Raw genomic sequence first — 21,604 nt, 5'->3', positions numbered from 1 at the left:
GTATTTTGTCTTACATAAAGAGAGTTTTATTTGATTCGACTTACAGTTGGTTTTGTTGTTTTTACCATTGTGAATTTTATTTTATATTTTGTTATTCTTTTACTTTGATTATGAGAGTTACATTTTTGTCCCTAGGCTAATCGAATAACTTTTTTCACATTCCTAACAAATTTTATTTTTAGGTATGAAGCTTTTCAGACATGTTTTTAACAAGGTTCGGTTCGTTTCTAAAATTATGATAAATATGAGTACTGTAGATATTAAAGGTTCACTAATTGTTTGGTTCTAAATATCTTAAACTTAGATACTAGAGTTCCACCAATTTTTTGGTTCTAAATATCATCTAATTCATTGCATCTGCCTAATCTATTACAATCGATTTTAAACGTGTTTTTGTAAGGATTTACACGTCTGAATCGATTACAATTTAATATGAGCATATTAATAATAATTATTTTAACTTGACATTTGTCATTTGTGTGAAGCATATTCACTTGAGTGACCAAACAGAAATCTTCTACATTAAATTTTTGTATATACGTATATTGTTTATTCATAGTGACGTTTTATTTGTACTTATTTGGCGGATAATCATCATATTAATGTGATAATGGGTTGTAAGATTAATCATTTTATAGTAATTACTCCTATTAATTAAGTTTGTTGATTAGAGCTGGCTTACTTTCCATCATAAATTTCCATCATAATTGTAATTAATAGCTTGCTTGCTAGGTATGATAACACGCATTAGATATTTGCGATGGAATGTTATTTGCTTCGAAAATCAAAACTCCTTTACAAAATAATTGTCATGTAGTATCTAAATAAATGTGTTTGTATAATTGTATCCCACCTCCTCTAATTATACGATATATGATTATATTATCGGGCTAAACTCAGAAATTTAATTTACTCTACTGCCGTAATCTATATGCAGGTAATTTAATATGCATTATAACATGAAATTTTGATATATAATATGGTAAAAGACATTATATTCAATTAGTCGGTCATATTGAGTTTTATTGACAAATGGACAAAAAGATAGTATTGTGAAGTAATTTAAAAAGATTATAAACTTCATTTTTCAGGCCGTTTTCAAACAAAACAATGAAAAAGAGTACTCTAAAAAGTGCAACTGAAATATTTAAATAATTAATAATACTTAGTAGTTACATAAATGATAAAATTTGGTCAAATTTTAAATAAGAATAAAAATATTAAATCATAAAATTTTAATTTTTTTTCCCAAACTTTGGGTGATGCTCAAAATGACTTTGTTTTACTAAAACATGAAAAATAAAAAATGATAAGGAAAGGGAAAAAATAAAACAGCACTATTTTGGGCATCACAATAAACATCGTTTTCCACGCAATACATTTTATGTTAAGTGAATTAATTCATTTTAAATTTTATATGAAACTGACGAGATTTGATCATATTTCATGAGTTAAATATTACTCTTACTAGGTGACCATATCTAAGTTTAGGTGCATTCAAGGAAGGCTTAACCACGGCCGAGCATTTCGTGATTCAATTTCTAAATACTGTTATTATTTTTTAATCATATATTAATTAAACTCAATATGCATTTTATACTTTATTGAATAGAATAATATTCACACACACACGTACAAATAAATGGTGTTGAAATATGAGATGGGATTGTTCCCTAAAGAGGAACCAATTAAATGTGAAGGTTTATGAATCAAATGTTACAAAAATAGATGTCCCTAACCACGATCTTCATTTTTTTATCAGGTCAATTTAATTCCGTTGAGACCTAATTTATAATTTTCGAGGATCTTGCTAATTGATATTCTTGCTTATATTTATTGCTAATTTGGTACCAATTATAGACGGGCTATATGTATGGTTTCTATAAAGTAATAACGAAGAATGGTGAATATAAATATAAATTATTTTTAAAATGTCCAATCATGAAATCACATAATCAGATTATATGGTCAAAGATCAGAACACACGATCAACATCTAATTAGTGCTTTTTATTCGATCATGTTGTGTAATAATTCATGTGTATCTTTAATTCAATATAAAATCGACTACCAATATATAGTTTATTTCCACTTGGGACTTTTTTTAATGATCGAGCATATAAAACAAACAACTTTAAAATTTTAAATAAAAAAGAGAATGTGAAGAAGTAAGAGAGAAGTAAACGACAAACACCCCCAAACCCCAAATAAATTAAAAAGAGAGGAGTACTACATTACCTATTTACTCTAGTCTTATGCATTAAAAAGATTAACCTTATCAAATTAAATTTATGTAGTTTTTGAAAAAAAATGAACTTTTACATAAGTGAATTTCATCATAAATCTTTAGAATCATATACTTTGATAATATCTTTTAAAATCTTTATTCATAAAAATATAATTAAGGCAAAAGTTGGCCTATATAGTCGCCTAGTTGAATTTGTCACGTAAGATTTTCTTAGTTATATGTCGCCAAAATATTAATAAGCCAAGTTTCGAGTCATAATAGTATATAACTATATGTTATTAACATATTGTAGATATTGTAATTGCGTACATTATTTTTTTTGTAATCTCGAGGGGAATATATACTATAAAGTTGGAGTCAATTAATAAAAACATTTAGAGTCCGTTTGCGACATGCCAGCGGCGATTACCAATTTAAAATATTAAAATTGACAGAAATATAAATATCAATTAAGCTAATCAATTAATTTAAAGTCTGGAGAGTTTTAAAATAATAATTTGGGCGGTGAACATATGATAAAGTTACATGCACCATTAATACATTGTCCGAACAACAACCTACAATAATATGCTGATATTTTCAGTAGGGAATCTGGAAATTGCATTTTGTCTAATTCTACCCGACCTTAATTAATTAATTTAAGGATCATGTTTGTTGTCGTTCTATAATTAATAGATATATTGATTAATAAACCATTCGTAGTTTATTATTACTCTCCATTTTTGCTGCGGCTGCAGAGGTTTCAACTTTATTGCTTATTAGGTTTTTCTTATATATATAGGGTTGACCACACAAGATTATTTTAGCAAGTAGTAATATATAAAAAGATAATAATAAATAATTCAGTAATAATTCATGTTAGATATTTTTAATTTTGAATAAAAATTGACAATTTAAGTTAAATTTGAATTTAAAAAACTAAATACGTACTGTATAATTCTTTTTGATTATCAATGATTCCGACAATTTGACTACCATGGTTCTAAGAAGTACGTTCTATTATTTGATGGAACAAATTATAAATTATTCGATTTCAAGGAATGATTTTCTTATGTGTCTCTAGTTGGTCTTTATAGCAGTATGTAATTGTAATTTTTAAAATTGACGTTGACATAAGTGTCGAAGTTTGTAGCTGGAAATTGAAAACTACTCCATTCTGCTGGTTTCAAAAATAAAATCTAATGACTAGCATTTAAAGGGAGTATAAAGTCCACGCGTGAAATAAATGTTAGTGAAATGTGTGCCATAATTGTTTAATTTGCTTACTACTAATATAATACCATTGGACAAGTAAGAATTTGTACGTACGGAGTTATCGTTACTTACGTGTGAAGATTTGTTCAACTTGTTCAAATAATACTTCTCCATTGTCCCGTGCTACATTCAAAATATTCAATCTATTGATTTAGAGGAGAATATATTCCAGTATAATTAAATCGCACTTCCTTATTACTCCCCCTAGGCCCTACCATCTTCTCACTACATACTGTTAGAAAATCAAAGTTTATAAAAATATTAAAAAAACCTATTTTCCTTGAGGAATATATATAACAAAATGAAAATTTATAAAAATATTTCAAAGACCTATTTTCCTTGAGGAATATAGTAGTAACACTTACTATTAATTATATGCTTTACTCATTCAAATAATACTAATTGAATCCAATCTAAATATAATATTGATTGATAAAGTTAAAAACTACTCCAACTGTTCTATTAAAAATGAAACGTTTTCTTCTTTTATTGTCCCATTAAAAATGAAACGTTTCCTAATATGAAAAAAACTCTATCTCTACTTTTTCATCTCTCTTCATTAACTCACAAAACAACACTACATAAAATCCCATGCCAATTTCTAAATATTTCATTTTAAGTGGGACGGAGGGAGTATATATCAGTGTTTGGTAACACGTCCCTACGAAAATTGAAAATAGAACAAGAGAAGTGGAGCAAATATCATGTCTAAAACAATACAGTATTATCACAAATAATATTGCACAAGGAATATGCTATTGCAACTCATGACTAATAGATAAATTGATAAATTAATAGTAGTATTAGTAAACAATATGTAATTAATTCAATTGGATTAAATTTTGCTATTTTTTTTATTACTATTTAGTAGTAGCACTTCGACATGACATCAGTTAGTGGTTTTCTTTTAATGGTTAAAACCGCTATTTCACCGAACACGGCTTCCGTAGAGTTTTCTAATATATCGATGTTATAAATTTCAACTGGGCCATTTAAGGGATCTAATGGGCCCACAAAAACTGGACTATCGGCCCATTATATATTATTGGATGCATAAAAAATACAATTAGGGTTTGAAATCGCTGAAGAAGCTAAACCATTCATCACTCGTCACTTCCGCCGCAGCTTGCAGAGAGGCAAAGTCAGGAAAATGGGTGAGTATTCGATCTGGCGGAACAATTTCTCAGAAAATTGGATCGGTTATCCGTTTCTCTTTTCATTTTGATGTATACTAACGCGGTGATTGTCATTATTTTGTAGCTCGGATCAAGGTGCACGAGCTTCGGTTGAAGAACAAGACGGAGCTGCTAGCGCAGCTGAAGGATCTGAAGGCGGAGCTCGCTCTTCTGCGTGTGGCCAAAGTCACCGGAGGCGCTCCAAACAAGCTCTCCAAAATCAAGGTGGTGAGGCTTTCGATCGCGCAGGTGCTCACCGTTATCTCGCAGAAGCAGAAGTCCGCTCTGCGCGAGGCATACAAAAACAAGAAGTATTTGCCGCTCGATCTCCGCCCTAAGAAGACGCGCGCCATCCGCCGCCGCCTTACCAAGCACCAGGTCTTATCACTTCTATTTTTCCCCCTCTTTTTAAATATTTCATGTGTATTTCTGTTAATTTCATTGGCATTGATAATTGAGTTCATCGTTTCATATATTGCCTATTTTTGGTTCAAGTAGTAGATTATCACTGTTTAGATATTTGTGGATATGAATCGTATAAGCTTGTAGTGCAGTTTTATGATTAGTTTCCTAGTGATTATATTGGCGGCTTGCTTGCTTGATGATTGAGCTCAAGTAGAGAATTATCAATGTTCAGATATAGTATGTCAATATGAATCATTTTATTTTGTTGCTGAGAATGTTGTTCATTTTAGAAGTTGAGTAGAACAGTTGTATAGTAAGGATCCCTATTTCAGTTTCAGTTAGGTTTGTTGTGCATACAATGCAGTAGAATACAATCCATCTTCTCCTCAAAATACAATTAACAATACCCTTTCCCATATTTTTCATGATTTTAATTTAATGTTTTTGTAATATTGAGAAGCTGAAACCAGAGCTTTTGTAATCTTTCTATTTTCAAAGAGTCATGAATGCAGTTTCTTGTCGTTGTTGCATTATATAGTTGCAATGTCATTATGTAAGCAAAAAGAATTGTGTATCCGTTCTATCAATATTTTCTGCACTAAGTTGATAATCATTCTCTACTAGTTTTGTTCTGGAACTCGATCTGACTGTTTTATTTGGTTTTGCTACCGTTTTCAGGCTTCCGCAAAGACTGAAAAGCAAAAGAAGAAGGAAATGTACTTCCCTTTGAGAAAGTATGCCATCAAAGTCTAAACTTTGTTCACGGCAGTAAGCCCACCATTGGAGTATTATCAAAATTTGTGTGCAACTCAATTTTTTGAATTTTGTTTTTGGTATTACTTCAAAGACCTTATGGTGTTAAAACTTGAAGCCTGGGATTACCTCATCTACAATGATGAAGCTTATTAGATTCATGCTTACAAATTTTTGTTATTGAGTAACACATGTTTATTTCCCTATCTATTTATGCTAGTGTGTTTAGAACAATTCTCATAAATGTAGGAGCTTTCTAAGCTTCTTTGTGTTGTTTGGGTTAAGTATTTATGTTGTTGATCGTATTGCAGGCTCATATATAGACTTGTTTTTGCAAGTTTTCTTATGTCAATCGAAGTGTAGGCATTCGTTTTACCTGAAATGTTACACAATTTTGTACATTTATCACTGCTCATTCTTATAATTGTAGTCATAATAAGAGTAATCAATTGACCTAAAATATGAATACAATCGGTTCCATTCTAAATTCAGAGCATATGCTGAAAGTAGACAATTGCTGGTAATGAAATTTAAAGAGGTATACATAATTTACAAGGCACAACTTATGTAGATTTACTACAGATTTTTTAGAACTGAAAGCAGGTTATAATGGAAAGGATCGGAAATATGGTCAAGTAGGTTATGTACAGGTCCTTTGCCAGTTAGAGCTGCTTGAGCATAAAAACCTAACCACGCAACCATGGCTAGGCGCCCATTTTTTATCTCTTTGATCTTCAGTTCTTCAAACGCAATGGGATCTTGTGAGAGATTTAAGGGGTCGAAAAGTGCACCTCCTGGATAATTGATGTCCCCCGGTAAATATATGCCTAAGGGCTCCAAGGCCTCAATGCCACAATAACGAGCATACTCTGGACCAACCTGCGCGTGGAAGGCAGTCTTGAAAGCATTCTTGAGTTAAGAAACACATGAATTATATACATACTGCCGAGAACTTTTCAAAAATGAAAAATGTGTTCACAGAGGAAATTATAGTGAGATTACCATGAGAATGGCTTGACAGATGGCAATGATGAGAACTCCTTGACTCCCAGCTAAATGGAGCCCGGGGATGCCAAGGTAGTCTAGTGTGTCGCCCTGGTTGATGATTAAAACAAGAGTAGAAAATATGTGAACAAGTCTTCAACTGGTTCTTTTTTTGTAGTAACCATAAGTAAGGAATCACATTTGCAAATTACTCCTTGTGATCTAAATTATTTCATAGCACTATTAATTTTGTAACCATCCGTTTTCTTATTAGAATAAGAGTTGGTAGTATACTAGTGCTTCACTACTTTATACCTCGACTGCAAACCTAACCTTTTCCTTAGAGTCGACGAAATGGTTCTATTTGTTTGGACATCAATCTTCAGAATTTACATACAAATGAATACAGGCCCTCGAACTCTCATATAAGAGGCTATCCATTTATTAGAAAGGCATAACATACTAACCTTAAGCTTTGAGTATCCCACTCGCCACCAAACAGGTTCAACGAAATGGAAAGCTCCTATCAGATCTAATATCTCTGGAATTAAAGCACCAAGGGCAGCAAGCATAGCCCATCTTGCATGCAGAACTTCAAAACTACATAGTAATAACCGTGTTGTTAGTAAACCTGTTTTTTTTTTTTTAACCTTGGATAGGACTACAAGTCCTTTCCAATCAATTAAAGCTGCATGTGTTAGCTGTAGTGTATAATGACTGGTTATAGAATAGTCGGAGAATTCTCCAAGTTCATGAACCATAAAATGATGATTTGGTCAAAAATTATCAAACGACATGATGTAGTGAAAACAATGGCCAAATTTATTAATCATCAGATGAAATAATGTAAAGAGGTGCGGTACTCACTTAAAATATCTCTGCAATGCCACAGGGTCCTGGCTCAAACCAGCAACGTCAAAACCATAATCCCCAGGCAGCTCACCGTTGAGATAGGAAGGGTACTCATATGAGATCGGACCAAGCCAACGAGGGCGATCCTCCCCATACCACACGCTGAAAAACCATATAATTTGCACACGGGACAGTTAATTTTGGAGATATATTAGATTGAGAAGCTGTAAATTGTGAAGTATTAGCCTATATTAAGCTTATCAATCAAAGATATTATCACCCAAAGTAACACATTCTTTGAATATGTATAGTAACTGAAGCATCTCCAGAATGATCATATATGTGTTGTAATTTCACTTCTAGAGGAATCAATTGCAATAAATAATTAATAAACAAAAAATGAATGGAAAAGACTACCTCTCCAATCTAGCCTTTTTGGAGAGAGCCTTCAACTTAGAAGAGTTGTCCTTGTAAAGCTTCTTCTTCTCCTCCATTCGCCTCTGGAGCTCCTCCCCGAGCGGGCTGTTGGCAATCGCTTTCACCGCCGTGAAAGGAATCGCGGAGAACACCACAACTCCAGCAACCTTCACAGAAACGGTGGCTTCAGAGAGTGAAAGTTACACTAACCTGATATCTGTTTGCAGGTGTGGTTACTAACCTCTTCCCATGAAGCTTTAAAGCGGGAGAAAGAGCTGCTAAAGTTGGAGCTCGGAAAAGTAGAAGCCGCGCGTTCGCAGCGGAGGAGCAGAGACATTGCCGTTAAACGGAATCTTCACTCCTCAGCCACTAGTTTCTGTCTGCTCTTCCCTTTTTATTTCTTTATTATTGTTTTCGATTATTTGCTATTTTCTACTACTCCGTACTTTATAGGAAGCGGCTTATGTAGTGCCACGTTCCATGGAATATTTAATAAACCAAAAAAAAACAGTTTCAATATTTTATTTGAATATATTTATCACAAATTTTTGTAATTTAGCGGTATAATCAATAATGTTATCCATAAACTCAAATTATATGTCCAGATCTATCGAATTTATCTACGTGATAGATGATCATATGAAAATTTACTGGAATTCAGAAATCTCAATTTTCAAGAGGTGTTCAAGTGGATGAATTTGACATTAACAAACTAAGAAATCACAAACAGAGGAGTAATACAGGATCACGTCACACAAAATCACACCAATAAACAGATGATTTTCAACAACAACACAGGTTTAAGATGAATCTAATCGATACCAAATTATTTTGCAGGTGGCGGATCGAGAGAGCGCGGATCAATCAACGATCGTCAATCCTCATAAATGCGGCACTCATCGGTTTCCGGATTCTCCTGGCAGAAGTGTTCGAGCGGATCCTGCTGGAGCTGATGGATTTTGAGGCGGAGATCGGCCTTCGCCTGGCTCACCTCCTCCACCTCGTCCCACGCCACCTTGCACTCGTCGGAAGTCTCGTCCTCGCCGCATACCTGCGTCGCCTCCGCAACCTTCTTCTCGATCATCTCCGCCAGCCGCTGCTCCCTCATGTGCGTTCCTTTGTACAGCTTCATCACCGACCTAACACCACCGGCCATCGTTCGCCGGCCGGATCGCGGAGCTGAAGCGGATGGCGGCGGTGGTGCGAAAGGTAGCGTAGGCCTGAAATTGAAGGCCGCTAGGGCTAGAGAAGCAGACATTGGTATGAATGGTGAAGGAGATTTTGACCTTGTTTTCGCCCGTCAATTGAGTTGGCGTGAAATTAGTGGTAAAGGTGTTTGTGTATCAGTTTTCCATTGAAGGAGAAATGTGAACTGATTGATGATGGTAGAGAATGGGGCTGGGTTCGGAAATTACGCGAATGCCCTCAGATCATGGTATGGGCTGCTAGGCCTTTACATATTATGGGATAATCACATAATTGAAGTAGTACTACTAATTTCATTTTTAAAAAAAATCACATAATTTAAAGTATACTACTCCATAGTTTTTTAAACTATGTAATTCAAATAAAAAATTGCATTTGATTTGTATTTTGCATTTCAGTGTCATATCAAACCGCTTCTACTTGATCTCACTCGTGTCGTGGCATATATTGGACTCGTTCTCCATGTTTGTAGTGGATTGGTCGAAACTCGAAAGAAGTATTCTCCAATCTCTTTGATTTGACTTATTCGCCATTATCCGACCACTCTTCACAATTGTGTAAGTATCTTTCTCCCAATATTTGAGAGTACTAGAAAGATTGTTGTTTTTGCAACATATCGCATTACCTTTTGTCACATCAAATAACTCTTCCTCGTTCTCAGGCACTCGCTAATGTCGGGCACATATTAGACTCGTTCTAGCCGTTTGTGGTGTATTTGTCGAAAGAGGTGTTCTCCGATCTCTTTGATGTGTCTGATCCTTCATCGTTTGACTACTTTTTTGCAACTGTGAACTCTTTCACAATATATAAGATACTCGAAAGGTTATTGTTTTTGCCACCATTCTTATCTTTTATAGCACATGAGAGAACTATCTAATAACTGCGGAGCAGATCTCCTATTCGATTCCTACTCCATCTCTCGCAATTTAATAAAATAATCTTATAACATAAAAGTGATGGTTGTATTATTTTATTAACATATCGCATTACCTTTTGTCACATCAAATAACTCTTCCTCGTTCTCAGGCACTCGCTAATGTCGATTTGTCGAAAGAGGTGTTCTCCGATCTCTTTGATGTGTCTGATCCTTCATCGTTTGACTACTTTTTTGCAACTGTGAACTCTTTCACAATATATAAGATACTCGAAAGGTTATTGTTTTTGCCACCATTCTTATCTTTTATAGCACATGAGAGAACTATCTAATAACTGCGGAGCAGATCTCCTATTCGATTCCTACTCCATCTCTCGCAATTTAATAAAATAATCTTATAACATAAAAGTGATGGTTGTATTATTTTATTAAGTTGTGAGTGTGGATTAAAAATAGAGTAGGAACAGTGGAGTATGAGATCCGTTCCTAAATGAATGGTTCGATTAGTCTTTCATACAACCAAGTCAGAAGAACAATTTAATATTATGGCTGTGGGCCACCACCACTCTCTGTACCTTTCTATATATGGATTAGTTTAGTGAAAATAATTTAGATCGAAAACTAAGGCCCAGCAAAGGTAGGCCCAACCTAGCGCTCCAACTGAATTTTAACGGCTATAAAATATATGTGTTCATTTAAAATTTTGAAATTTGAGAGAGAGAGAGAGAGAATCACAGAGAAAAAAGGAAGAAAAATACCAGAGACAGAAGGAGGGAAAATGGCGAGCAGCAGATTGGAAGAGTCGATTGAAACCGTTCTAGATCCGGAGATGGAGTTCCTAGCATCGAAACAAGAGACCGGAAATGAGTGGGAGCTCTTCAAGGAAAACGTCCGCCCGTTGAAGCGCGGACGCAACGTTCGTCTCCTCAATCACGCTCTAAAATCGAACTCTCATTCCCAAGTCAAGAGCTCTCTGCTGCATCACCGAAGGTTGCTCGTTAATTTCGTCATTTTTCAATTTTTTTTTGTAGAATAATGCGCTTTCCTTTTTTCTGAGATTTGACTGTTGGAATTTGAAATGAGCAGGAAGCTAATCGAGGCCATCGACGAGTATTCCGGAGAAGATCCTCTCCAGCCCTGGATCGAGTGAGTAGTCAATTTATTAAGAGCTTTGAATATTGAATTTGATTATTCTTTCTTAGGATAGGCTGCTAGGGTTTAAATATGTTGAATGTGTTTATCGCAAGCTCCATGGCTATGATTTACAATTGGCTGGATGATTATAGCTTATTAATAATAGTACAATTTATTTTTATTATCTTGGGAGATAGAAATCTGGCATATGTTGTTGATTCAATGTTTATGCAGTAATCATTAGCTCATTGTTTTATGGCATGTTCTTGTTGATTACTTAAGATGCACATTGCTCCTGTAGTTAATTTCTACTCGAATAAGAAGGCAAGTAACTGAGCCAGTTCCTTTCTGATTTGTGTTTATCCCATTGTTTTTAAAAGGTGCATAAAATGGGTCCAGGAAGCTTTCCCACCCGGTGGTGACTGTTCAGGATTGATCGTCATCTATGAACAATGTGTCCGAACCTTTTGGCATGATAGCCGATACAAGGACGACCTACGGTACCTGAAAGTTTGGTTGGAATATGTAAGTGTTTACTAAGAGTTCCCATTTCATAGATGATCATTATCTTTTTAGATGCTTCTGAGGATTAAATTTTGTGAAATGGTAAAACAGGCTGAAAACTGTGCTGATGCTGAAGTCATATTCAGTTTTTTGGAGGCCAACAGTATTGGTGTGACACATGAGGCTTTCTACATGTCCTATGCATTACTCATGGAGCAGAAGAACAAAAATAAGAATGCAAATGAGATCTTCAATCGTGGGCTGTCTATGTAAGTCCTTTATTCAGGACCTTTGAGTTTCTTATACATGCCTGAGAGTTTCTGGAAGGAAAGGTTGTTGCCGTTTTGTTTCCCTGAGATTTGTTTTTGGGTTAGGATCAGTAAATAAGCATGCTCTACTATACTACTAACTTGTAAGTCTATGTCGTTTTTGTTCACGCTGCAGCATAATTTGCTTTGACATCAACCTTGTGCAGTTCAAGGAACCGTACTTCGACATACAATGAATCTCTTATGATAACATACCACTCTATGTTAGGAATAAAATATTGATGGAATGCAGTTTTCTTCTTTGTTGCCTTCGTAGTTATGCTCAGAAAGGATTGTTTGTGATATCATTTTATTGCAAATGACAAACTGCGATTTCATTTCTCTACCAGGAAGGCTGAGCCTGTTGAAAAACTGACAGCAGCTTACCAGAAGTTTCTTGCTCGTTCAATGAGACAACCAAAAGCTACAGAAGTAAGCAAACTCCTCCACACATGCTTTTCTTTCTTTGCTTTGCCTTGTTCTGTCGTTTGATTGGCTTGATTACTCACATGACCCTATTCAAATTAGCAGGATGATGCAACAGAGAACCAGGCTTCAGCTCGAAGCTTTGGGACCTTGTTGGCTAAGCCATCAAGTAGGCTTTCTGCTGACTATCTTAACTTCATTTTTTTTCCTAGTGACCATTACTAATATGTGGCTACTTTTTCACAATTTCAGGAAACCAGGTGCCGGAGAGTTCTGATATTTTTAGGAAAAAACAGAAGCCTGACAGGTTGGAATTAGTATTGTTTATGAATTTTGCTTATGCTCTGCCTTTGCTCGTCAACTTTAAGTTTCACATCCGTTCAAGATATATCCATTCACCATTCATTTGATGACATATGATGCTGGTTTTTTAGGGCTCCAGGAAGTACATTCTCCATTTTCAAAGACAGTAGTTCAGTGTTTAGTCATCAGCCAGAAATATCCAAAGTAGACGCAAAACCATGGCACTCACTTGGTGCTCGTGCAGAGAGAAATAAAGAGAATAGTGCAATTCCTTCCAAGTGGACATCAAATAAGGTAAACAGAGAATATTAATCTGCTCCAAGTCTCCAAGTGTGGTAGATGGCTTTTTACACTAAAGTTATTTTATTGCAGATTCCTCAGAGACCAGGTCAGAGAATATCGAGGCCACCTCCAGGTCCGTGCATTGAGATCTTTGTGGATGAGGAGTGCACAAAGTAAGTATAGACAGAAACAGATTAAAGAATACTTGGTGCTTAAACATCATCATTAGTTATTAATGCGTATTGGCACTTTCTATTCTTTGTACTTGTAGACAAAATAAACCCGACAAGGAGGGGGAAAAGTCTTCAGTTCTGCATCTTAGACGTGGCGACTCAAAAGATATTAAGAGGTAAGAACTAAGAAGGCAATCTCATTAAGAGGCTCGTTTGACTAACATGCCATCATCTCCTTTCATCTCTTAGTTGTTTACTGGCTCTATTTCTTCATTTCAGAGAAACAGAACTGTTGAGAGAGAATCCTTTGCGCAACTTTCCTCCAGGTGCTCTGCCCCGATAATGCATCTCTCCGGTATATGCAGCAGACGTATTTGTCTTCTTTGTGTGTATGGATGATCAAGCTTCTCCCTCCAAAGCTTGATCCTTGTACTTTAGCTGTTGTATGCCAACGAATATTGTGTTTTTTCCGGAGTTTATTACCTAATGATTCTTGATGAGGTTGGATTTATGTATTTTATCTCTATTCAATGACAACTTAACTTAGTTTCTGTTGTACTACTAGTAGTATTTGTCATTTTATTGTTGTCCTTTTATTTATTTATTGAGAATGTGAAACAAATTTTCTTTAACAATGCTATAAATTGTTGTTTAGACAAATTGCTCAGTTGAATTATACTACGTCACAGAAACAAGTAAAAATATTCATAATCTATTAAATATAGGACCACATTCATTTCTAATATTCCTATGTGGCATTTGTTTAGATAAGAATATGCTTAGATAAACAATACTATGAATATTTCTTAGTCTTCGATTTTAAAAAAAATCGATACGAAATAGCACAGGAAATGTAACATATCCATCCTGCGTCAACTTTACTTTTTTATTTTCCCCCTATAATCTCTAATCTCATACTGTCATTTTGCTACTCCACATCATAATTAAATTTATCAATTTATTGAAGTGATTGTGATTAATATAATTTGATTTGAATCATCAATTTAACCATATTAAATTTAAATTTATAGGGAGTAATAATTAAAAGTTTAACAGTTAAAAAACAAAAATTGGATATACAGTTATACTGAGCTCAAAGTGAGTGGTTTATTACACTACAAAGAATTTAATTTTATATCCTCGCAAACAGATTTCTAGGGTTTCTTCATTCTCCGCTCGATCCTCAATTCAATCCCTATCAATCCCCTCTCCATTTCGATCATCGACCTCATCGATCCACGCAACAATGGCGGAGCACCTGGCCTCAATTTTCGGCACCGAGAAAGACCGCGTCAACTGCCCCTTCTACTTCAAAATCGGCGCCTGCCGCCACGGCGACCGGTGCTCCCGCCTCCACAACCGCCCCACCATCTCCCCGACGCTCCTCCTCTCCAACATGTACCAGCGCCCCGACATGATCACCCCCGGCGTCGACGCCCAGGGCCAGCCGATCCACCCCGATAAGATCCAGGAGCATTTCGAGGATTTCTACAAGGACATCTACGAGGAGCTCAGCAAATTCGGCGAAATCGAGAGCCTCAACGTCTGCGACAACCTCGCCGACCACATGATCGGAAACGTCTACGTTCTGTTCAAGGAGGAGGATCAGGCGGCGGCTGCGCTCAACGCGCTGCAGGGGAGGTTCTACTCCGGCCGTCCGATTATCGCCGATTTCTCACCGGTTACTGATTTTCGCGAGGCGACGTGCCGGCAGTATGAGGAGAACAGCTGTAACCGTGGCGGATACTGCAATTTTATGCATGTTAAGATGATCGGGAGGGAGCTGAGGAGGAAGCTGTACGGTAGCCGCCATGGCCGGTTTTGGGGAACTAGGAGCCGCAGCAGGAGTGTGAGTCCCTCTCATCCCTCTCATCCTAAGCGCGAGAGGGAAAGGGAGAGGGATAGGGAAAGAGAGAGGGATACTGATAGGCGGGATCACCACCGTGGTAGTGGGAGGAGGAGTGGTGGAGGTGAGCGGCATGGGAGTGAGAGGAGAAGGAGGAGCAGGAGTCCGGTGAGGGAAGGGAGCGAGGAGCGTAGGGCTAGGATTGAGCAGTGGAATCGGGAGAGGGAGGAGAAGGGGCAGTGATGCTTGTTGTATTTGTTTATTATACTCCCTTTTGGCATTGCATACTTCCATTTTGTGTCGCTATGTCTTCTTGGTAGTTCGATTAGTTAGACACTGAATATGCAGCTATAACGTAGAACTATGTTTCTTTTTCTGTGAGATTATGATTGCGGGATTAGATAATATGACCATTAGCATTCTAGTTTGTTGACAATGAATCTTGTCACACTTTGGTACCTTGCATTGGTAGTTGCTTTCATGAGGTGTTGATATTCATGCTCACCGTTGTTTCTCGTTGATGTCTCTAGCTCGTTCTGGCTATTATTATCCATTTTTCAAGTCCTTATACTTTGATGACATCTGCGAGTTTTAGATATCTTCCATTATCAAGTTCTTATTTCTGCTTGTGCCCATGTAAGATACTTAAATTAGGATATGATATTAATCCCTATTGAATAGACGATTGTGTGGTGAAGCCTTCATTAGCTAGAAATCCTGAATGTGTGACCTGTCCTGCTGAGCTTTGTAATTGTGTAGTCAAGAACGATATAGAGGATGCAATAGCTAAATCATAATACAACCCGTATTGTAGTGATCTATGTGTTTTTCGTATGTGTATGTGCATATGTGTCTGTGTTTTGTTTTAGGCATATCTTTCAATATTAAGTCTTCGTTTTCAATGAGGGTTGTCTAGTCAAGAACTACAGAACTTCTATTAACTGGTCATGGCATCATCTGCAACACAAGTCTTCTTTTTCTAGTTACATATAATGAATGCATCGTTGGGCACTTATCTTCATACATGCATCTGGTCTACCCATGCCACATGTTTTGTTTTCCTGTTGGTTTAGCTAATTAGACAGTGTCCGTGAAACGATAACATTGGGTTATGTTTCCTTTCGTTGTGGGATTATGATTGCTGGCTTAACTTGTATAATGATTGTCATTGACTCATTGTAGTTGTAAAAAATGAATCACACTTGATTACTTACTGTGTACTAACTAATGAAAATTGTTAAGAGTGTGCACATTTCATGGGGACTTCTTTCTTTTCGTGTTGCTATGATTTGGTAGTGTAGCTAGTTAGACAGTAAACTTGCCTCTACATATCTCCTTTTATGTAGGATTATGATTGCTGGATAAGTTAACATTACCATTGGTATTCTAGTTTGTCAAAAATGAATCACAATATATCACTTGTTCTATATAGAAAAACCATTTGTCTTCATGATTCTGGCTTTCTTTTCTTGACTCGTTACCAGTATTTTGATACCGTTTTCATGGTTCTGACTTTCTTTTGAATTATGACATTTAAAACCGTGAATCATTATGCTGGCCTGTGACCTTTAAAGCCGTGAATAATTTGTGAAGAATTTTCTTTTCGAGTTTTGGGATGACGTTCATTTGTTGTGTAGTGCCACATTGAAATGAAATGAATCATTGGCTATTTGGAGTTCATTTGACTTTAATCTATCTATTTAGTGGTTGTTCGATTTGTTGAACATGATAATTATGAGAATGAGATGTAGTCTAGGGACAAGGATAGAGTTGTGAAATTTTTTGCACTATGACCTTCAAAACAGTGCAGAATTTTGTTTCTAGATTTTTATTATTGATGTAAATCGTGATGATGGTCTGTGACTTTTTCAAGCTGTGAATAATTCTAAAGATTTATTTATACAACTTTACAAAGCTATTTTCTCCGCCATCAAAGATGATGGCAGATGGGCGTCACTATTTTTAAGGCAAATTGTATTTGATTGGAATTTAACTGCGAACTCTGTAGGGTGCGTTTCATATATAGGGAAAGCCAAGAAAAACCTTGTTTTAAAGGTCTAATCCATGTTTGATGCATAAAAAAGCTAAGAAAAACAATTTTTTAATTCTACTTGTAATTTCTCAGTTTAAATATTAAACGGACTCTTATGATATTACAATTTTGAGGTGAATTGATGCTTACACTTACAAGTCAGTTTTGGACATTTTAGCTCCAACTAAAATTATGCTTGGTCAAACTTAAAATAAGACGATGCTCTTAAATCAACATATGATCTTACAATTGGTCAAACTGAAAATAAGACGATGTTCTTAAATCAACATATGATCTCCCAATCTCGAGGTGAGAAGATGACGTCACAAGTTGGTTGTGGTCTTAAAAATTCAAATGGTGTTGATGCTTAGAAGTCCATTCTCAAAGTTTTAGACAAGACAATCTGCCATTAGAATGTCTAAATATCTCATTTCATTTTACTAATTTTGATAAATGGAATCATTAAATGATACTAGAATTATATAGTAGTACAATCCACATTTCATTAAATTTTTTTCACATTTCTTTATATTTTTAAAAATTTAGGTTGAATTAAAGGGAAGCATTTGTTTATGCGCCTCACTTAATCTTTTAGTAGTAGTACTATTTTCTAGTTTGATACTCCCTCCGTCCCAAGATAAGTGACTTGTATTTCTTTTTGGGGTGTCCCATTATAAGTGACCTATTTCCATTTTTAGCAAAAAGTCATCTCTCTTACTTTATTCTCCACCTACTTTATTCTCTCTTCTCTCCTCTATTTTTCCCTCTCTCATACTTTACTCTCTCCACTTTAACTTATTTAAATACCATTCCTTAAATCCCGTGCACAAAAGAGTAGGTCACTTATCTTGGGAGGAAGGAGTATATAAAAAAAAGAAGAAGGAGAAAAGTGAAATCCTCCACCCCGCCCAACGAGGAGAATGAATATGGAGAAATGGGAAATGAATGAGAAATTAACTTGATAAAGCACGTGGAACCAAGTTGCGTTGTGATTGGCTGGATGACATGTCCCCCTAAATACAACGTGAATTCATAATAATTTGATCCAACGGTTCAGATCACCCGCCACCTCTCCTTACCCGCGAAGGCAGCGGAAATATCCACGCAGTTGCACCGCTCCCCATCCCCCTCTACCCCCGCGCCGTCGGGCTCCATAAAATCTGCACAAATAATTTTACTTCGTCATTGTAATTTCACCCTTCAACCTTCATTTCTATTTTTTCTTTTTTTTTTCTTTATCCCGTTTGCAGTTGTTGAGTTTAGGGTTAGTAATGGTTGATCGCGGTGTTGCGGGAGATGAACTGATCATCGATTGGAACGAACTATTGGACAATTTGCCTGATGACCTCTGCTTCGATTTAGGCGACCTTCCGCCGGCGGAGGGATTGTCTACGTCGCCGGATTCCGGCTGCTCTCTCTCGATCGATGACATAGAGCATTATCTCTTGAACGATGATTCCTATCAGCCGGTGGAGGAGGAAATTGTCTTAGCCGATGAGTTTGCCGCGGATTGTTTTGCCGAGCCGGAGTCGTCTGATTCGGATCCGGATCGGGTCAAGGATTCTTCTGCTAGTCCGCTGGTGGAAGTTGTGAATTGCGAGGAGGAGATAGAGCGGGAGAAGCCCCAAGAGAACGGGGCGGATGCTATGCAGACGGGAGATAATTGCGCCGCTGACGACGACGACGGTGATGCCAATGATCCGGATGAGAAGAAACGAAAGAGGTAATTGTTGTGAGCTCTGATAATGAATCCTTTGGTTTATGATTGGATATATGCAATTGTTTCTGAAATCGAGGCCTCATGCTGATTGATAACCCTCTGCTTTCGATTAAGGCAAAAACTTGTGTTGGCATCCCTCCCAATTGTGATTTACTGATTTATAATCCCCATTACTGTTTATTAATCCTAGTCTGAGTTCATTAATCAAATTAGAATTATATGATCATCCACCAAAAGTGATTGCCACAAATTTTGCTGTTAAGTGTTGTAAGTATTTTGCCTGTTCATTTGGGAAATTTTGTGGTTCGATCTGTAGTTTGTCTCATTTTGTTAGCAACTGTTAATGTGATATGATCTTGTAGGCAAATGAGGAATAGGGATGCAGCCGTTAGATCACGGGAAAGGAAGAAGATGCTTGTGCGCGATCTTGAGATGAAGAGCAAGTACTATGAAGCAGAATGCAAGAGGCTGGGGAATTTGCTCCAGTGCTGTCTTGCTGAGAATCAAGCTCTACGGTTCTCGTTGCACAATAGTCAGGCATTTGATGCGTCCAGGACCAAGCAGGAGTCTGCTGTGCTCTTGTTGGGTAAGGATTTTCAACTCCTATACTATCATTCCCCAGCACCCAAGAATAATTTTGTGCAGTCGTATTCGCTCCATAAATTAAATGAGCCTGCAAAATTATTAGATTATCACTGATTGCGGTTTTCACTTTTCAGTACTATAAACCAAAGCTTGCCTATCTTGCTATGATGCTATCCATGTGGTTTTTGCTGCAAAACTAATCTTTATCTATCTGAAAACCTCTGTTGCTTACTACCATTCTATCCATGCGATTGAGGACTTTTTATCACTGAAATAATCCTTATCTATCTAAGGCCTATAGCTACTTATCTTGCTATCAATGTGATTGAGAAGTTTTTTCGCCGTTGAAATGCCCTTTATCTTACTTTCAGTATTGTAAACCGAAGCTTTCCTATCTTGCTATTCATGTGATTGAAAAGTCCTTTTGTTGCTAAACTAGTCTTCATCTATCTAAAAACTTCTTGCTATTCATGTGATTGGAAAGTCCTTTTGTTGCTAAACTAGTCTTTATCTATCTAAAAACTTCTTGCTATTCATGTGATTGAAAAGTCCTTTTGTTGCTATACTAGTCTTTATCTATCTAAAAACTTCCGTTGCTTACCAGACCCAGGCGATTGAGGATTTTTCATCACTGAAATAGTCCTTATCTATCTGAGAACCATAGCTACTTATCTTGCTATTCAATGTGATTGAGAATTCTTTTTGTTGTTGAAATGGTCTTTACCTTACTAATGTACTATAACTATAAGGAACTACACAATTGCTGCGAATATGACGTACATAGTGATTATGCAGCATCTTTGTGTCTTGATTTCTGAAAGAAGCATTTTATGTTATCGTGGTGCAGAATCCCTGCTGTTGGGTTCCCTGCTTGGGTTCCTGGGCATCATATACCTGTTAATCCTGCCCATCCAGCTCCTATCAGCTCTGGAAGTGAGTCTTCTGCAAAACGTCGACAACACAGAGCACAGAAGCGTGGCAGCACGAAGAAAAGCAGGAAATGAGGATCACGGGTCTCTGTTCCATTCATTTATGATGGGCAAGAGATGCAAAGCTTCGAGATCAAGAATGAAGTTGAGGCTATTAAGCAGAGGCGATGCAGCCGGCATTGTATCTGGTTTCTTGCTAGTTGGTCATCGCTTAGTTCTCTAAGCGGAGAGAGTTTGAATACATGTGTTTTCATTTCTTTTTGTTTAAACTTGTTGGCTTTTTTTCTATGAGAACTTCTTAGGACTCCTTAGCTTTTGTGGTGACTGTTGATTACTTTAAATAACCAAGGTTTTAATTTGGCATGTTTATCTGCTTTTTTTTATCCATCATAATTTTCAAATGCGAATGTATAACAAAGCAAAAGCTATGATTAACCTCTTATACACACAAAACCAAACCAGTTTATCATAACTTTCTTCTTCAACTTCAAGAGCGGTTAAATCAGAGTGGCAATTTGGCTGCTGAGAATTGACGGTTTTGTTTCTGGACGATGTTAGCCAAAAAGGTATTCGGTCGGTTCAGTTAGAACCGAACTGAATACCCGGTTAACCGAAATCTAAAGGAACCGATATTGAGACACCGAACCAAAACCGAATTTGCCTCGGTTCGGTTCGGTTCCTAACCGAACTAGGTCGGTTCGGTTCCGGTTAACCGAACTGGAACCGAAATTAAAAAAAAAGGTGATTTAGAAATTTGAACTTTAATTCTTCATTAATTGATCATCTGTTAATGGAATGAGTTGATAATAAAGATCAAGTCAATTTGATTTGTTTTTCTTTTCCGAATTCTCCTATTTGAAGATTCTCCATTTTGCGTAATTAATATGTTTAATAGTAATCATGCCGTGTTCGCATAAAATTTTCAATGAAGGAGAACGTAACTTAATTTAGTTGGAGAATGAATAAACAATTAAAAGGGTAACAATCCAAATATCTGAAGATTATGAATTTGTTACTATGATTGTAACGAAAATTCGAAGGAACTTTTATGATAAGTAGTAAATGTGTATGATTTTGACCCGTCATCACTTGATCAGGTCGGTGAGAAAAGTCCAACTCAAAAACCAACAATTCAAACTTTATGTTTGTACTTTATATTAGAAATTAAAAAATAAAAACAACCTATAACTTGCTT

The 21,604-nt window shown here is 36.3% G+C and overlaps 6 protein-coding genes across 8 annotated transcripts; 4 read left to right on the top strand and 2 right to left on the bottom strand.

Annotated features, from left to right (window-relative positions):
- Positions 1-4,545: 4,545 nt before the first annotated feature.
- LOC125223948 (60S ribosomal protein L35-like) lies at positions 4,546-6,137 on the top strand. Its single transcript, XM_048127269.1, has 3 exons — positions 4,546-4,655; positions 4,762-5,054; positions 5,760-6,137. The coding sequence occupies exons 1-3, from the start codon at positions 4,652-4,654 to the stop codon at positions 5,832-5,834; spliced, it is 372 nt and encodes a 123-aa protein (XP_047983226.1). The 5' UTR covers positions 4,546-4,651; the 3' UTR covers positions 5,835-6,137.
- Positions 6,138-6,332: 195 nt separating this feature from the next.
- Positions 6,333-8,577, bottom strand: LOC125223946 (chlorophyll a-b binding protein 7, chloroplastic). Of its 2 annotated transcripts, none has more exons than XM_048127266.1 (6): positions 8,329-8,577; positions 8,088-8,254; positions 7,686-7,832; positions 7,286-7,418; positions 6,837-6,929; positions 6,333-6,731 (listed from the first exon to the last, which is right to left on the bottom strand). In XM_048127266.1, exons 1-6 carry the CDS (start codon positions 8,422-8,424, stop codon positions 6,411-6,413), a joined length of 957 nt encoding a protein of 318 aa, XP_047983223.1. In that variant the 5' UTR covers positions 8,425-8,577; the 3' UTR covers positions 6,333-6,410. The 2 variants fall into 2 exon arrangements, with proteins under 2 accessions (XP_047983223.1, XP_047983224.1); XM_048127267.1 differs by having other exon boundaries at positions 6,333-6,713.
- A 148-nt stretch (positions 8,578-8,725) lies between these two features.
- LOC125223947 (calvin cycle protein CP12-3, chloroplastic) lies at positions 8,726-9,502 on the bottom strand. Its single transcript, XM_048127268.1, has one exon. It carries the CDS (start codon positions 9,343-9,345, stop codon positions 8,962-8,964), a length of 384 nt encoding a protein of 127 aa, XP_047983225.1. The 5' UTR covers positions 9,346-9,502; the 3' UTR covers positions 8,726-8,961.
- A 1,079-nt stretch (positions 9,503-10,581) lies between these two features.
- LOC125223945 (mitotic spindle checkpoint protein BUBR1) lies at positions 10,582-13,855 on the top strand. 2 transcript variants are annotated; one of them, XM_048127263.1, is made up of 11 exons: positions 10,582-11,157; positions 11,254-11,313; positions 11,682-11,826; positions 11,917-12,074; positions 12,464-12,545; positions 12,642-12,708; positions 12,792-12,846; positions 12,974-13,136; positions 13,215-13,297; positions 13,396-13,473; positions 13,577-13,855. In XM_048127263.1, the coding sequence occupies exons 1-11, from the start codon at positions 10,853-10,855 to the stop codon at positions 13,638-13,640; spliced, it is 1,260 nt and encodes a 419-aa protein (XP_047983220.1). In that variant the 5' UTR covers positions 10,582-10,852; the 3' UTR covers positions 13,641-13,855. The 2 variants fall into 2 exon arrangements, with proteins under 2 accessions (XP_047983220.1, XP_047983221.1); XM_048127264.1 differs by having other exon boundaries at positions 10,595-11,157; positions 12,645-12,708.
- A 564-nt stretch (positions 13,856-14,419) lies between these two features.
- LOC125224018 (splicing factor U2af small subunit B-like) lies at positions 14,420-15,658 on the top strand. Its single transcript, XM_048127357.1, has one exon. The coding sequence runs from the start codon at positions 14,544-14,546 to the stop codon at positions 15,384-15,386; it is 843 nt and encodes a 280-aa protein (XP_047983314.1). The 5' UTR covers positions 14,420-14,543; the 3' UTR covers positions 15,387-15,658.
- A 2,614-nt stretch (positions 15,659-18,272) lies between these two features.
- On the top strand, positions 18,273-20,772 carry LOC125223657 (bZIP transcription factor 60). The gene is made up of 3 exons (XM_048126903.1): positions 18,273-18,898; positions 19,258-19,481; positions 20,328-20,772. Exons 1-3 carry the CDS (start codon positions 18,447-18,449, stop codon positions 20,630-20,632), a joined length of 981 nt encoding a protein of 326 aa, XP_047982860.1. The 5' UTR covers positions 18,273-18,446; the 3' UTR covers positions 20,633-20,772.
- The last annotated feature ends 832 nt before the right edge of the window (positions 20,773-21,604 follow it).

The sequence above is a fragment of the Salvia hispanica genome, chromosome 4 (genome assembly GCF_023119035.1).
Source record: "Salvia hispanica cultivar TCC Black 2014 chromosome 4, UniMelb_Shisp_WGS_1.0, whole genome shotgun sequence".
Taxonomy (NCBI): Eukaryota; Viridiplantae; Streptophyta; class Magnoliopsida; order Lamiales; family Lamiaceae; genus Salvia; species Salvia hispanica.
Note: the sequence above shows the minus strand (reverse complement) of the source record. Positions and strands in the feature narration are given on the sequence as shown.